At 46.0% G+C, this 17,350-nt stretch overlaps 1 protein-coding gene across 4 annotated transcripts in view; it reads left to right on the top strand.

The window, feature by feature from the left end:
• psip1a (PC4 and SFRS1 interacting protein 1a) overlaps positions 1–17,350 on the top strand; it is a 148,743-nt gene that overhangs the window by 51,895 nt on the left and 79,498 nt on the right. For all 4 annotated transcript variants that reach the window (XM_079615994.1, XM_079615992.1, XM_079615993.1 and 1 more), the window contains exon 4: positions 1,640–1,778. In XM_079615994.1, coding sequence (XP_079472120.1) covers positions 1,640–1,778 — 139 coding nt within the window. The remainder of the gene's footprint in view (positions 1–1,639; positions 1,779–17,350) is intronic.

Here is a 17,350-nt window from a genome sequence, read left to right as displayed (position 1 = left end):
AGAGCTGTGTAAGGACATCAGGAATAAAATTGTAGACCTGCACGAGGCTGGGATGGGCTACAGGACAATAGGCAAGCAGCTTGGTGAGAAGGCAACAACTGTTGGCGCAATTATTAGAAAATGGAAGAAGTTCAAGATGACGGTCAATCTCCCTCGGTCTGGGGCACCATGCAAGATCTCACCTCTTGGGGCATCAATGATCCTGAGGAAGGTGAGGGATCAGCCCAGAACTACAAGGCAGGACCTGGTCAATGACCTTAAGAGAGCTGGGACCACAGTCTCAAAGAAAACCATTAGTAACACACTACGCCGTCATGGATTAATATCCTGCAGCGCACGCAAGGTCCCCCTGCTCAACCCAGCGCATGTCTAGGCCCGTCTGAAGTTTGCCAATGACCATCTGGATGATCCAGAGGAGGAATGGGAGAAGGTCATGTGGTCTGATGAGAAAAAAATAGAGCTTTTTTGTCTAAACTCCACTTGCTGTGTTTGTAGGAAGAAGGATGAGTACAACCCCAAGAACACCATCCCAACCGTGAAGCATGGAAGTGGAAACATCATTCTTTGGGGGATGCTTTTCTGCAAAGGAGACAGGACGACTGTACCGTATTGAGAGAAGGATGGATGGGGCCATGTATCGCGAGATCTTGACCAACAACCTCCTTCCCTCAGTAAGAGCATTGAAGATGGGTCGTGGCTGGGTCTTCCAGCATGACAATGACCCGAAACACACAGCCAGGGCAACTAAGGAGTGGCTCCGTAAGAAGCATCTCAATGTCCTGGAGTGGCCTAGCAAGTCTCCAGACCTGAACCCAATAGAAAATCTTTGGAGGGAGCTGAAAGTCCGTATTGCCCAGCGACAGCCCCGAAACCTGAAGAATCTGGAGGAGGTCTGTATGGAGGAGTGGGCCAAAATCCCTGCTGCAGTGTGTGCAAACCTGATCAAGAACTACAGGAAACATATGATCTCTGTAATTGAAAACAAAGGTTTCTGTACCAAATATTAAGTTCTGCTTTTCTGATGTATCAAATACTTATGTCATGCAATAAAATGCAAATTAATTACTTAAAAATCATGCAATGTGGTTTTCTGGATTTTTGTTTTAGATTCCGTTACTCACAGTTAAAGAGTACCTATGATAAAAATTTCTACATGCTTTGTAAGTGGGAAAACCTGCAAAATCGGCAGTGTATCAAATACTTGTTCTCCCCACTGTATATTTTTCCATTAGAAAAATACTACATCTCATATTTTCCTAATGTCTTGTAACATTAAACATGGCATCACATGGAATATGCATATGGAAATATGCAGATGAGAATATGCATAGTAAAACTAGGAATTGTAAGCTCCATATATGGTTATTTCGGGGAGGAGACGGGGTGGAGATGCATGTACGCACAATCTTCTGCTGACTGGGTTTTATAAAGGGAATTTTGTATTGTGTACGCATGGTTTTACAGATCTAAAAACTCTTGTACATACACCCAATCTAGCTTTTGTGCTTAGGCACACTTTTAGGATAAAATATATGTAAAGTTTTGTAAAATATATGTAAAGGCCCCAGATCTTGCAGTTAAGTTATGGATAATTAAATGTCATAGTTATGTATAATGTGCTTTCTGTTTAATGTTTCAGAGCATTCTTGGGTCCCAAAGACATCTTCCCCTATTTGACTAACAAAGACAAATATGGCAAACCAAACAAAAGGAAGGGCTTCAATGAAGGCTTATGGGAGATTGAAAACAACCCTAAAGTGGAGCTTAAAGGACATAAGGTGCTGTTGTCTTGCTGTTTGAGATGGAAAAAAATTGATGGTTTAGGCTTTGTGGGAAGTTTTGATATTGTTTTGATATGGAAGTACAATAATGCCAAATGTTTTTGAAACACAAAAGCTTGTTGAAATGCACTACTTAAAAAAATATGCATTGCATTAAAGGCACACTATGTAGAAATTGTACCTTAATATAACAGCTTTAAAGTCATTTTGGTGGTAAACAAACTCATAGTAGGGCGAATCATCCTGGTAGTAAAGCTTGGGGGGGACACCGCTGGAAAAACCAGCAATGCAAGTTTGAGAGGAGCGCCCCTGACAAATCTCGTGAGAATCACGACTTGCTTTACGGCAACGACGTCACACACATTAACAACATATGAAGCACGAATACACTTGCGTGCATTTCAGACGTGATACCTTTGCGTGATAATCGACGATGGAAAAAGAAAAGAAAACGCGGTCAGAAGAGACTAGGAAAAGGAAAAGAGAATCTGACCGCGTGAGGAACCAGACAAGAGTCCCACTCGGTCAGGCTTTCACTCGTTGGCGCGAGCTAAAAAGCAGCACTAGATGCAACAGCGATGATGACCTGCCGATCTTGTTGGACTAGTAAATAAATCTCTTATTTTTAAACTTGTTTGCGTTCTATGTAGTTGCGCTTGCTTGTAGTATGCCAATTTTTTTTACGATGCTGTTTATTCATCCATTATATCAGACAACGCTGTTGACGTTGATTCCTGCGATTATCCTGAGAACAGTTGTCAATATCTCATAATTATCAGGACATAAATAAGCCTAGAGGTTGTAAATAGTGTAAACGAGCACAATTTGCAAACTATTATGATAAATTGCAATAATCATGTCTAATGACATCATAACGGCCGTCATAACGGCCAATGTTATGAAATAATGCGACGTACATTTAACTTTATTGATGTCATCTAGCATTTTGTAATGTTTACATTACAATAAAAAAACACAAATGAAATTATACAGTAGGCCTAGACTAGGCTATTTACTTAGCTGCAATCATGTGAAAACGTTATAAGCCAGCAAACGCAGTAGGCTACTTTATTATTGTATTTACGACAGTGCAAGTATTCCACTGTTTGACAAAAACTAAATTTCTTAGTGTAACTTTAAAGGAGAACTCCGGTCAATTTTAACATTAAGCTCAATTTTTTGTAAATTTGGAGTGCTGTCAATACAGAGAACAACGTCAAAAGTGTTATCCTTTTTAAAATTTGCAACCTATTGACTTGAATGGGGTCTGACTTGGAGTGAACTCGACAATCGACTACTTTGGACTTCGACCGAAAACAGGAACTAAATACAGGTATGTGCGCTGGCTGATATAACATCATTTTTATTAATATCTTTCACAGCTACTGCAGTCAGATTCACTCGTGTTCACTCTGAAGGAATCACTCAACATGGCTGGGCACTTGTATGACACATCAAGGATGATAAGAGAAATAAAAGCAGGTTTAAAATTAGACCCCATTCAAGTCAATAGGGTGCAAATTTTAAAAAGAGGATAACACGGTGTAGGCATAACCGATTTTTGTCGTTGTTCTCTGTATTGACAGCACTCCAAATTTACTAAAAATTGAGCTCAATGTTAAAATTGACCAGAGTTCTCCTTTAAACATTGCTTGCATTTTAAAGCATTGAATCTTAGGGCGTGCATTTTTATGGGCTGAAATTCAACATGGTTGTATATTTAAGCTGTGGATATTTAAATTTCACATTTCACACACTTTCATTATAAAAAATTAAATAATCCATATTCACCTTTCAGATTTCGCTTCCAAAATGTTCATTTTGTTTAAAAATACAACCTATAATATTCGACAGTCAATTTTTGTTCCATTTTATTAATGGTGCTTGCCTATAGGCAAAGCAACATTAGTGTTATTGCTCATACTTATTATTAATGGTGCTTGCTTTAGCAAGGCATCATTATTGTTATCCGTCATACTTATTAATGGTGCTTGCTTTAGCAAGGCATCATTATTGTTATCCGTCATACTTATTAATGGTGCTTGCCTATAGGCAAAGCACATTAGTGTTATTGCTCATACTTATTATTCTTTTTTTTATTCTTTTTATTCCGCCGCTTTTTTGACGCGCTACTCCTCCCGCAGCTTTTGTCACAGACCCCTGAATGAGGTGTCAAAACGTGCGGCCTATTCGGGAATGGTGTGCTATGACTTTTATAAGCGATCGGGGGTGCGGTGGTCGCCCCAGGGGCGAAAAAGTCGACGAAAAAACGCATAGACTTAACATTACGTCAAACTTTGACGAGTCATAGCTCAGAGTTGGGATTTCGTAGAAATGTGAAATTTACCACATTTGGAGAGGCTGGCAGGCTCTGTAAGAACATAACTCACAATGGGGTAAAAGTTGCACCCCTGGGGGGCAGGAGCGGCCCAAACTTTTCCTATTGACTTAACATGGTGTAGGACGTCCCATGAAATGGAGAGAGAGAGAGAGTAAGCGATTTTGTATTGAACATAACTCTGGATCACAGTGTCATAGAGACAAGGGGCCGGGCTCATTTTACTCAGACGACCAATCAGTCTCTCCGGATCATTGTGAAGCTATCAGGCCACGCCCCTAGCAACCATTTAGAGCACCTTAGCAACAAGTTCCATAGACTTCCATTGAAAGAGATCAAATGGATATCTCTGGATAGAAGAGTCATAGAAACATGAGGGTGGGCTCGTTTGACTCGGGGCAGCAAACAGCCAATCATGAATCACATCAACACTTCCTAGCCCCTCCCTAGCAACCATTGTCGAGCACCTTAGCAACCAAAATTCACAGACTCATAGCTCAGAGCAAGGATGTCGCAGAAACGTGTAATTTGGCACATTTAAAGAGACTGACAGGCTCTGTAAGAACATACCACACGATGGGGTAAAAGTTGCACCCCTGGGGGGCAGGAGGGGCCCAAAGTTGCCCCAATGAAGTACTATGGTGTAGGACAGCCCATGAAATGGGCTGTTCTACACCATAGTAAGCGATATTCTATTGAACATAACTCTGGATCACATTTGAAGAGGCTGGTAGGCTCTGTAACAACATACCACACAATGGGGTAAAAGTTGCACCCCTGGGGGGCAGGAGGGGCCCAAAGTTGCCCCAATGAAGTACTATGGTGTAGGACAGCCCATGAAATGGGCCGTCCTACACCATAGTAAGCGATTTTGTATTGAACATAACTCTGGATCACAGTGTCATAGAGACAAGGGGGCGGGCTCATTTTACTCAGACGACCAATCAGTCTCTCAGGATCACTGTGAAGCTATCAAGCCACACCCTAGCAACCATTTAGAGCACCTTAGCAACAAAATCCATAGACTTCCATTGAAAGACATCAAATGGATATCTCTGGATAGAAGTGTCATAGAAACACGAGGGTTGGCTCGTTTGACTCGGGGAAGCAAACAGCCAATCCCGAATCACCTCAACACTTCCTAGCCCCTCCCTAGCAACCATTGTCGAGTACCTTAGCAACCAAAACCCAGACAGGGATATCTTGCATTCTGAATGTCACAGAGGCATGGGAGTTGGTTTATATCATTCATACTGACAAGTAGCCTTTGGAGTTTCATGATTGGCAGCTGCCGAGCCACTCCCTAGCAACAAAACAGAGTACCCTAGCAACCATTTTGCAAGACCTATATCTCTGCATCAAAACATCGTATAGAGATGGGGGTTGGTTTATACATTCACACTGACTTTGGAGCTTCATGATTGGCAGCTGCCAAGCCACTCCCTAGCAACCAAACAGATTACCCTAGCAACCGTTTTGCAAGACGTATATCTCTGCATCAGAACATCGTATAGAGATGGGGGTTGGCTCTTTTGACTCATGCTAGCAAACAGGACTTGATACATGCTACACATGCTAGCAGTGAATAGCTACATGCTAATTTTGATTAGCTAAGTGCTAAATCATGCCAAGAAAATGCTACAAACACCATAGTAACCATCTGTGACAACTACCAACCACCTAGTAACACCATAGCAACTACCCAGAACACCCTAGCAACTGCCTAGCAACCACCCAGAACACCCTAGCAACCGCCTAGCAACCACCCAGAACACCCTAGCAACCGCCTAGCAACCACCCAGGACACCCTAGCAACCGCCTAGCAACCGCCTAGCAACCGCCTAGCAACCACCCAGAACACCCTAGCAACCGCCTAGCAACCACCCAGAACTCCCTAGCAACCGCCTAGCAACCACCCATAACACCCTAGCAACCACCAATAACACCCTAGCAACCACCCAGAACACCCTAGCAACCGCCTAGCAACCACCCAGAACACCCTAGCAACCGCCTAGCAACCACCCAGAACACCCTAGCAACCGCCTAGCAACCACCCAGAACTCCCTAGCAACCGCCTAGCAACCACCCTTAACACCCTAGCAACCACCCATAACACCCTAGCAACCGCCTAGCAACCACCCAGAACACCTTAGCATCTTCATAGCAAACTCCAAGAACACCCTAGCAACCGGGTCGTGTTTTTTGCCACTGCAAGCACCATTCACATTTTCTTCTGGAAATGTACGTTCTAGTTATTCTTCTTCTTCTTTTTATTCCGCCGCTTTTTTGACGCGCTACTCCTCCCGCAGCTTTTGTCACAGACCCCTGAATGAGGTGTCAAAACGTGCGGCCTATTCGGGAATGGTGTGCTATGACTTTTATAAGCGATCGGGGGTGCGGTGGTCGCCCCAGGGGCGAAAAAGTCGACGAAAAAACGCATAGACTTAACATTACGTCAAACTTTGACGAGTCATAGCTCAGAGTTGGGATTTCGTAGAAATGTGAAATTTACCAAATTTGGAGAGGCTGGCAGGCTCTGTAAGAACATACCTCACAATGGCGTAAAAGTTGCACCCCTGGGGGGCAGGAGCGGCCCAAACTTTTCCTATTGACTTAACATGGTGTAGGACGTCCCATGAAATGGAGAGAGAGAGAGAGTAAGCGATTTTGTATTGAACATAACTCTGGATCACAGTGTCATAGAGACAAGGGGGCGGGCTCATTTTACTCAGACGACCAATCAGTCTCTCCGGATCATTGTGAAGCTATCAGGCCACGCCCCTAGCAACCATTTAGAGCACCTTAGCAACAAGTTCCATAGACATCCATTGAAAGAGATCAAATGGATATCTCTGGATAGAAGAGTCATAGAAACATGAGGGTGGTCTCGTTTGACTCGGGGCAGCAAACAGCCAATCATGAATCACATCAACACTTCCTAGCCCCTCCCTAGCAACCATTGTCGAGCACCTTAGCAACCAAAATTCACAGACTCATAGCTCAGAACAAGGATGTCGCAGAAGCGTGTAATTTGGCACATTTAAAGAGACTGGCAGGCTCTGTAAGAACATACCACACAATGGGGTAAAAGTTGCACCCCTGGGGGGCAGGAGGGGCCCAAAGTTGCCCCAATGAAGTACTATGGTGTAGGACAGCCCATGAAATGGGCTGTCCTACACCATAGTAAGCGATATTCTATTGAACATAACTCTGGATCACATTTGAAGAGGCTGGTAGGCTCTGTAACAACATAGCACACAATGGGGTAAAAGTTGCACCCCTGGGGGGCAGGAGGGGCCCAAAGTTGCCCCAATGAAGTACTATGGTGTAGGACAGCCCATGAAATGGGCTGTCCTACACCATAGTAAGCGATATTCTATTGAACATAACTCTGGATCACATTTGAAGAGGCTGGTAGGCTCTGTAACAACATACCACACAATGGGGTAAAAGTTGCACCCCTGGGGGGCAGGAGGGGCCCAAAGTTGCCCCATTCACGTACTATGGTGTAGGACAGCCCATGAAATGGGCTGTCCTACACCATAGAAACCGCATTTGTATTGAACATAACTCTGGATCACAGTGTCATAGAGACAAGGGGGCAGGCTCATTTTACTCAGACGACCAATCAGTCTCTCAGGATCATTGTGAAACTTTCAAGCCACGCCCTAGCAACTATTTAGAGCTCCTTAGCAACAAGCTTCATAGACTTCCATTGAAAGACATCAAAGGGATATCTCAGGATATAAGTGTCATAGAAACACGAGGGTTGGCTCGTTTGACTCGGGGCAGCAAACAGCCAATCCCCAATCACCTCAACACATCCTAGCCCCTCCCTAGCAACCATTGTCGAGCACCTTAGCAACCAAAATCCAAAGAGGGATATCTTCCATTCTGAATGTCACAGAGACGTGGGAGTTGGTTTATATCATTCATACTGACAAGCAGCCTTTGGAGTTTCATGATTGGCAGCTGCCAAGCCACTCCCTAGCAACAAAAGAGAGTACCCTAGCAACCATTTTGCAAGACCTATATCTCTGCATCAAAACATCGTATAGAGATGGGGGTTGCTTTATACATTCACACTGACTTTGGAGCTTCATGATTGGCAAATGCCAAGACACTCCCTAGCAACCAAACAGATTACCCTAGCAACCGTTTTGCAAGGCGTATATCTCTGCATCAGAACATCGTATAGAGATGGGGGTTGGCTCTTTTGACTCATGCTAGCAAACAGGACTTGCTACATGCTACACATGCTAGCAGTGAATAGCTACATGCTAATTTTGATTAGCTAAGTGCTAAATCATGCCAAGAAAATGCTACAAACTCCATAGTAACCATCTGTGACAACTACAAACAACATAGTAACACCATAGCAACTACCCAGAACACCCTAGCAACTGCCTAGCAACGCCCTAGCAACCACCCAGAACACCCTAGCAACCACCCAGAATACCCTAGCAACCGCCTAGCAACCACCCAGAACACCCTAGCAACCACCTAGCAACCGCCTAGCAACCGCCTAGCGACCACCCAGAACACCCTAGCAACCACCTAACAACCGCCTAGCAACCACCCAGAAAACCCTAGCAACCGCCTAGCAACCACCTAGCAACCACCCAGAACACCCTAGCAACCGCCTAGCAACCACCCAGAACACCCTAGCAACTGCCTAACAACGCCCTAGCAACCACACAGAAGACCCTAGCAACCGCCTAGCAACCACCCAGAACACCCTAGCAACCGCCTAGCAACCACCCAAAAGAACCTAGCAACTGCCTAGCAACCGCCCTAGCAACCACCCAGAATACCCTAGCAACCGCCTAGCAACACGACAGCAACCACCCTGAACACCTTAGCATCATCATAGCAACCTCCCAGAACACCCTAGCAACCGAGTGTCGAGTTTTGCCACTGCAAGCACCATTCACATTTTCTTCTGGAAATGTACGTTCTAGTTATTCTTCTTCTTCTTTTTATTCCGCCGCTTTTTTGACGCGCTACTCCTCCCGCAGCTTTTGTCACAGACCCCTGAATGAGGTGTCAAAACGTGCGGCCTATTCGGGAATGGTGTGCTATGACTTTTATAAGCGATCGGGGGTGCGGTGGTCGCCCCAGGGGCGAAAAAGTCGACGAAAAAACGCATAGACTTAACATTACGTCAAACTTTGACGAGTCATAGCTCAGAGTTGGGATTTCGTAGAAATGTGAAATTTACCAAATTTGGAGAGGCTGGCAGGCTCTGTAAGAACATACCTCACAATGGCGTAAAAGTTGCACCCCTGGGGGGCAGGAGCGGCCCAAACTTTTCCTATTGACTTAACATGGTGTAGGACGTCCCATGAAATGGAGAGAGAGAGAGAGTAAGCGATTTTGTATTGAACATAACTCTGGATCACAGTGTCATAGAGACAAGGGGGCGGGCTCATTTTACTCAGACGACCAATCAGTCTCTCCGGATCATTGTGAAGCTATCAGGCCACGCCCCTAGCAACCATTTAGAGCACCTTAGCAACAAGTTCCATAGACATCCATTGAAAGAGATCAAATGGATATCTCTGGATAGAAGAGTCATAGAAACATGAGGGTGGTCTCGTTTGACTCGGGGCAGCAAACAGCCAATCATGAATCACATCAACACTTCCTAGCCCCTCCCTAGCAACCATTGTCGAGCACCTTAGCAACCAAAATTCACAGACTCATAGCTCAGAACAAGGATGTCGCAGAAGCGTGTAATTTGGCACATTTAAAGAGACTGGCAGGCTCTGTAAGAACATACCACACAATGGGGTAAAAGTTGCACCCCTGGGGGGCAGGAGGGGCCCAAAGTTGCCCCAATGAAGTACTATGGTGTAGGACAGCCCATGAAATGGGCTGTCCTACACCATAGTAAGCGATATTCTATTGAACATAACTCTGGATCACATTTGAAGAGGCTGGTAGGCTCTGTAACAACATAGCACACAATGGGGTAAAAGTTGCACCCCTGGGGGGCAGGAGGGGCCCAAAGTTGCCCCAATGAAGTACTATGGTGTAGGACAGCCCATGAAATGGGCTGTCCTACACCATAGTAAGCGATATTCTATTGAACATAACTCTGGATCACATTTGAAGAGGCTGGTAGGCTCTGTAACAACATACCACACAATGGGGTAAAAGTTGCACCCCTGGGGGGCAGGAGGGGCCCAAAGTTGCCCCATTCACGTACTATGGTGTAGGACAGCCCATGAAATGGGCTGTCCTACACCATAGAAACCGCATTTGTATTGAACATAACTCTGGATCACAGTGTCATAGAGACAAGGGGGCAGGCTCATTTTACTCAGACGACCAATCAGTCTCTCAGGATCATTGTGAAACTTTCAAGCCACGCCCTAGCAACTATTTAGAGCTCCTTAGCAACAAGCTTCATAGACTTCCATTGAAAGACATCAAAGGGATATCTCAGGATATAAGTGTCATAGAAACACGAGGGTTGGCTCGTTTGACTCGGGGCAGCAAACAGCCAATCCCCAATCACCTCAACACATCCTAGCCCCTCCCTAGCAACCATTGTCGAGCACCTTAGCAACCAAAATCCAAAGAGGGATATCTTCCATTCTGAATGTCACAGAGACGTGGGAGTTGGTTTATATCATTCATACTGACAAGCAGCCTTTGGAGTTTCATGATTGGCAGCTGCCAAGCCACTCCCTAGCAACAAAAGAGAGTACCCTAGCAACCATTTTGCAAGACCTATATCTCTGCATCAAAACATCGTATAGAGATGGGGGTTGCTTTATACATTCACACTGACTTTGGAGCTTCATGATTGGCAAATGCCAAGACACTCCCTAGCAACCAAACAGATTACCCTAGCAACCGTTTTGCAAGGCGTATATCTCTGCATCAGAACATCGTATAGAGATGGGGGTTGGCTCTTTTGACTCATGCTAGCAAACAGGACTTGCTACATGCTACACATGCTAGCAGTGAATAGCTACATGCTAATTTTGATTAGCTAAGTGCTAAATCATGCCAAGAAAATGCTACAAACTCCATAGTAACCATCTGTGACAACTACAAACAACATAGTAACACCATAGCAACTACCCAGAACACCCTAGCAACTGCCTAGCAACGCCCTAGCAACCACCCAGAACACCCTAGCAACACCCTAGCAACCACCCAGAATACCCTAGCAACCGCCTAGCAACCACCCAGAACACCCTAGCAACCACCTAGCAACCGCCTAGCAACCGCCTAGCGACCACCCAGAACACCCTAGCAACCACCTAACAACCGCCTAGCAACCACCCAGAAAACCCTAGCAACCGCCTAGCAACCACCTAGCAACCACCCAGAACACCCTAGCAACCGCCTAGCAACCACCCAGAACACCCTAGCAACTGCCTAACAACGCCCTAGCAACCACACAGAAGACCCTAGCAACCGCCTAGCAACCACCCAGAACACCCTAGCAACCGCCTAGCAACCACCCAAAAGAACCTAGCAACTGCCTAGCAACCGCCCTAGCAACCACCCAGAATACCCTAGCAACCGCCTAGCAACACGACAGCAACCACCCTGAACACCTTAGCATCATCATAGCAACCTCCCAGAACACCCTAGCAACCGAGTGTCGAGTTTTGCCACTGCAAGCACCATTCACATTTTCTTCTGGAAATGTACGTTCTAGTTAATGGTGCTTGCTTTAGCAAGGCATCATTATTGTTATCCGTCATACTTATTATTCTTCCTACTTCTTATTCCGCCGTTTTTTTGACGCGCTACTCCTCCCGCAGTTTTTGTCACAGACCCATGAATGAGGTGTCAAATCGTGCGGCCTATTCGGGAATGGTGTGCTATGACTTTTACAAGCGATCGGGGGTGCGGTGTTCGCCCCAGGGGCGAAAAAGTCGCCGAAAAATCCCATAGACTTAACATTACGTCAAACTTTGACGCCTCATAGCTCAGAGCGAGGATTTCGTAGAAATGTGAAATTTACCACATTTGGAGAGACTGGCAGGCTCTTTAAGAATATACCTCACAATGGGGAAAAAGTTGCACCCCTGGGGGGCAGGAGCGCCCGAAAGTTTCCCATTGACTTAACATGGTGTAGGACGGCCCATGAAATGGAGAGAGAGAGAGAGTAAGCGATTTTGTATTGACCATAACTCTGGATCACAGTGTCATAGAGACAAGGGGGCGGGCTCATTTTACTCAGACGACCAATCAGTCTCTCAGGGTCATTGTGAAGCTATCAGGCCACGCCCCTAGCAACCATTTAGAGCACCTTAGCAACAAGTTCCATAGACTTCCATTGAAAGAGATCAAATGGATATCTCTGGATAGAAGAGTCATAGAAACATGAGGGTGGTCTCGTTTGACTCGGGGCAGCAAACAGCCAATCATGAATCACATCAACACTTCCTAGCCCCTCCCTAGCAACCATTGTCGAGCACCTTAGCAACCAAAATTCACAGACTCGTAGCTCAGAGCAAGGATGTCGCAGAAACGTGTAATTTGGCACATTTAAAGAGACTGGCAGGCTCTGTAAGAACATACCACACAATGGGGTAAAAGTTGCACCCCTGGGGGGCAGGAGGGGCCCAAAGTTGCCCCAATGAAGTACTATGGTGTAGGACAGCCCATGAAATGGGCTGTCCTACACCATAGTAAGCGATATTCTATTGAACATAACTCTGGATCACATTTGAAGAGGCTGGTAGGCTCTGTAACAACATACCACACAATGGGGTAAAAGTTGCACCCCTGGGGGGCAGGACCAGCCCAAAGTTGCCCCAATGAAGTACTATGGTGTAGGACAGCCCATGAAATGGGCTGTCCTACACCATAGAAACCGCATTTGTATTGAACATAACTCTGGATCACAGTGTCATAGAGACAAGGGGGCGGGCTCATTTTACTCAGACGACCAATCAGTCTCTCAGGATCATTGTGAAGCTTTCAAGCGACGCCCTAGCAACCATTTAGAGCTCCTTAGCAACAAGCTCCATAGACTTCCATTGAAAGACATCAAAGGGATATCTCAGGATATAAGTGTCATAGAAACATGAGGGTGGGCTCGTTTGACTCGGGGCAGCAAACAGCCAATCCCCAATCACCTCAACACATCCTAGCCCCTCCCTAGCAACCATTGTCGAGCACCTTAGCAACCAAAATCCAAAGAGGGATATCTTCCATTCTGAATGTCACAGAGACGTGGGAGTTGGTTTATATCATTCATACTGACAAGCAGCCTTTGGAATTTCATGATTGGCAGCTGCCAAGCCACTCCCTAGCAACAAAAGAGAGTACCCTAGCAACCATTTTGCAAGACCTATGTCTCTGCATCAAAACATCGTATAGAGATGGGGGTTGGTTTATACATTCACACTGACTTTGGAGCTTCATGATTGGCAAATGCCAAGACACTCCCTAGCAACCAAACAGATTACCCTAGCAACCGTTTTACAAGGCGTATATCTCAGCATCAGAACATCGTATAGAGATGGAGGTTGGCTCTTTTGACTCATGCTAGCAAACAGGACTTGCTACATCCTACACATGCTAGCAGTGAATAGCTACATGCTAATTTTGATTAGCTAAGTGCTAAATCATGCCAAGAAAATGCTACAAACTCCATAGTAACCATCTGTGACAACTACCAACCACTTAGTAACACCATAGCAACTACCCAGAATACCCTAGCAACTGCCTAGCAACCACCCAGAACACCCTAGCAACCGCCTAGCAACCGCCTAGCAACCATCCAGAACACCCTAGCAACCGCCTAGCAACCACCCAGAACACCCTAGCAACCACATAGCAACCGCCTAGCAACCACCCAGAACACCCTAGCAACCGCCTAGCAACCACCCAGAACACCCTAGCAACCGCCTAGCAACCACCCCTAACACCCGCCTAGCAACCGCCTAGCAACCACCCAGAACACCCTAGCAACTGCCTAGCAACACCCTAGCAACCACCCAGAAGACCCTAGCAACCGCCTAGCAACCATTCAGAATACCCTAGCAACCGCCTAGCAACCACCTAGCAACCTCCCAGAACACCCTAGCAACCGCCTAGCAACACCCTAGCAACCACCCAGAACACCCTAGCAACTGCCTAGCAACCGCCTTGCAACCGCCTAGCAACCACCTAGCAACCACCCAAAACACCCTAGCAACTCCCAAGCAACCACCCAGAACACCCTAGCAACCACCCAGAGCACCCTAGCAACCACCCGAACAACATGAATAAGCCATATCTCAGCAGCAGAACATCGTACAGACATGGTTGTTGGCTCGTATGCAATCATGTACCACACTCTAGCATCCGAGTGTCGAGTTTTGCCACTGCAAGCACCATTCACATTTTCTTCTGGAAATGTACGTTCTAGTTAATGGTGCTTGCTTTAGCAAGGCATCATTATTGTTATCCGTCATACTTATTATTCTTCTTCTTCTTTTTATTCCGCCGCTTTTTTGACGCACTACTCCTCCCGCAGCTTTTGTCACAGACCCATGAATGAGGTGTCAAAACGTGAGGCCTAATCGGGAATGGTGTGCTATGATGTTTATAGGCGATCGGGGGTGCGGTGGTCGCCCCAGGGGCGAAAAAGTCGACGAAAAATCCCATAGACTTAACATTACGTCAAACTTTGACGAGTCATAGCTCAGAGCGAGGATTTCGTAGAAATGTGAAATTTACCACATTTGGAGAGGTTGGCAGGCTCTGTAAGAACATACCTCACAATGGGGTAAAAGTTGCACCCCTGGGGGGCTGGAGGGGCCCAAACTTTTCCTATTGACTTAACATGGTGTAGGACGTCCCATGAAATGGAGAGAGAGAGAGAGAGTAAGCGATTTTGTATTGAACATAACTCTGGATCACAGTGTCATAGAGACAAGGGGGCGGGCTCATTTTACTCAGACGACCAATCAGTCTCTCAGGATCATTGTGAAGCTATTAGGCCACGCCCCTAGCAACCATTTAGAGCACCTTAGCAACAAGTTCCATAGACTTCCATTGAAAGAGATCAAATGGATATCTCTGGATAGAAGAGTCATAGAAACATGAGGGTGGGCTCGTTTGACTCGGGGCAGCAAACAGCCAATCGTGAATCACATCAACACTTCCTAGCCCCTCCCTAGCAACCATTGTCGAGCACCTTAGCAACCAAAATTCACAGACTCATAGCTCAGAGCAAGGATGACGCAGAAACGTGTAATTTGGCACATTTAAAGAGACTGGCAGGCTCTGTAAGAACATACCACACAATGGGGTAAAAGTTGCACCCCCGGGGGGCAGGACCGGCCCAAAGTTGCCCCATTCACGTACTATGGTGTAGGACAGCCCATGAAATGGGCTGTCCTACACCATAGAAACCGCATTTGTATTGAACATAACTCTGGATCACAGTGTCATAGAGACAAGGGGGCGGGCTCATTTTACTCAGACGACCAATCAGTCTCTCAGGATCATTGTGAAGCTTTTAAGCCACGCCCTAGCAACCATTTAGAGCTCCTTAGCAACAAGCTCCATAGACTTCCATTGAAAGACATCAAAGGGATATCTCAGGATATAAGTGTCATAGAAACATGAGGGTGGGCTTGTTTGACTCGGGGCAGCAAACAGCCAATCCCCAATCACCTCAACACATCCTAGCCCCTCCCTAGCAACCATTGTCGAGCACCTTAGCAACTAAAATCCAAAGAGGGATATCTTCCATTCTGAATGTCACAGAGACGTGGGAGTTGGTTTATATCATTCATACTGACAAGCAGCCTTTAAAGTTTCATGATTGGCAGCTGCCAAGCCACTCCCTAGCAACAAAAGAGAGTACCCTAGCAACCATTTTGCAAGACCTATATCTCTGCATCAAAACATCGTATAGAGATGGGGGTTGGTTTATACATTCACACTGACTTTGGAGCTTCATGATTGGCAAATGCAAAGACACTCCCTAGCAACCAAACAGATTACCCTAGCAACCGTTTTGCAAGGCGTATATCTCTGCATCAGAACATCGTATAGAGATGGGGGTTGGCTCTTTTGACTCATGCTAGCAAACAGGACTTGCTACATGCTACACATGCTAGCAGTGAATAGCTAAATGCTAATATTGATTAGCTAAGTGCTAAATCATGCCAATAAAATGCTACAAACACCATAGTAACTATCTGTGACAACTTCCAACCACCTAGTAACACCATAGCAACTACCCAGAATACCATAGCAACTGCCTAGCAACCACCCAGAACACCCTAGCAACCGCCTAGCAACCACCTAGCAACCGCCTAGCAACCATCCAGAACACCCTAGCAACCACCTAGCAACCACCTAGCAACCGCCTAGCAACCACCCAGAACACCCTAGCAACCGCCTAGCAACCACCCAGAACACCCTAGCAACCGCCTAGCAACCACCTAGCAACCGCCTAGCAACCACCCAGAACACCCTAGCAACCGCCTAGCAACCACCTAGCAAACACCCAGAACACCCTAGCAACCTCTTAGCAACCACCCAGAACACCCTAGCAACCGCCTAACAACCACCCAGAACACCCTAGCAACCGGGTCGTGTTTTTTGCCACTGCAAGCACCATTCACATTTTCTTCTGGAAATGTACGTTCTAGTTAATGGTGCTTGCTTTAGCAAGGCATCATTATTGTTATCCGTCATACTTATTATTCTTTTTATTCTTATTCCACTGCTTTTTTGACGCGCTACTCCTCCCGCAGTTTTTGTCACAGACACATGAATGAGGTGTCAAAACGTGCGGCCTATTCGGGAATGGTGTGCTATGACGTTTATAAGCGATCGGGGGTGCGGTGGTCGCCCCAGGGGCGAAAAAGTCGACGAAAAAACGCATAGACTTAACATTACGTCAAACTTTGACGAGTCATAGCTCAGAGTTGGGATTTCGTAGAAATGTGAAATTTACCACATTTGGAGAGGCTGGCAGGCTCTGTAAGAACATACCTCACAATGGGGTAAAAGTTGCACCCCTGGGGGGCAGGAGCGGCCCAAACTTTTCCTATTGACTTAACATGGTGTAGGACGTCCCATGAAATGGAGAGAGAGAGAGAGTAAGCGATTTTGTATTGAACATAACTCTGGATCACAGTGTCATAGAGACAAGGGGGCGGGCTCATTTTACTCAGACGACCAATCAGTCTCTCAGGATCATTGTGAAGCTATCAGGCCACGCCCCTAGCAACCATTTAGAGCACCTTAGCAA

The sequence above is a fragment of the Phoxinus phoxinus genome (assembly GCF_949152265.1).
Source record: "Phoxinus phoxinus genome assembly, chromosome: 6".
In the NCBI taxonomy this organism is placed as follows: Eukaryota; Metazoa; Chordata; class Actinopteri; order Cypriniformes; family Leuciscidae; genus Phoxinus; species Phoxinus phoxinus.
This window is presented reverse-complemented; position numbering and strand designations above follow the sequence as displayed.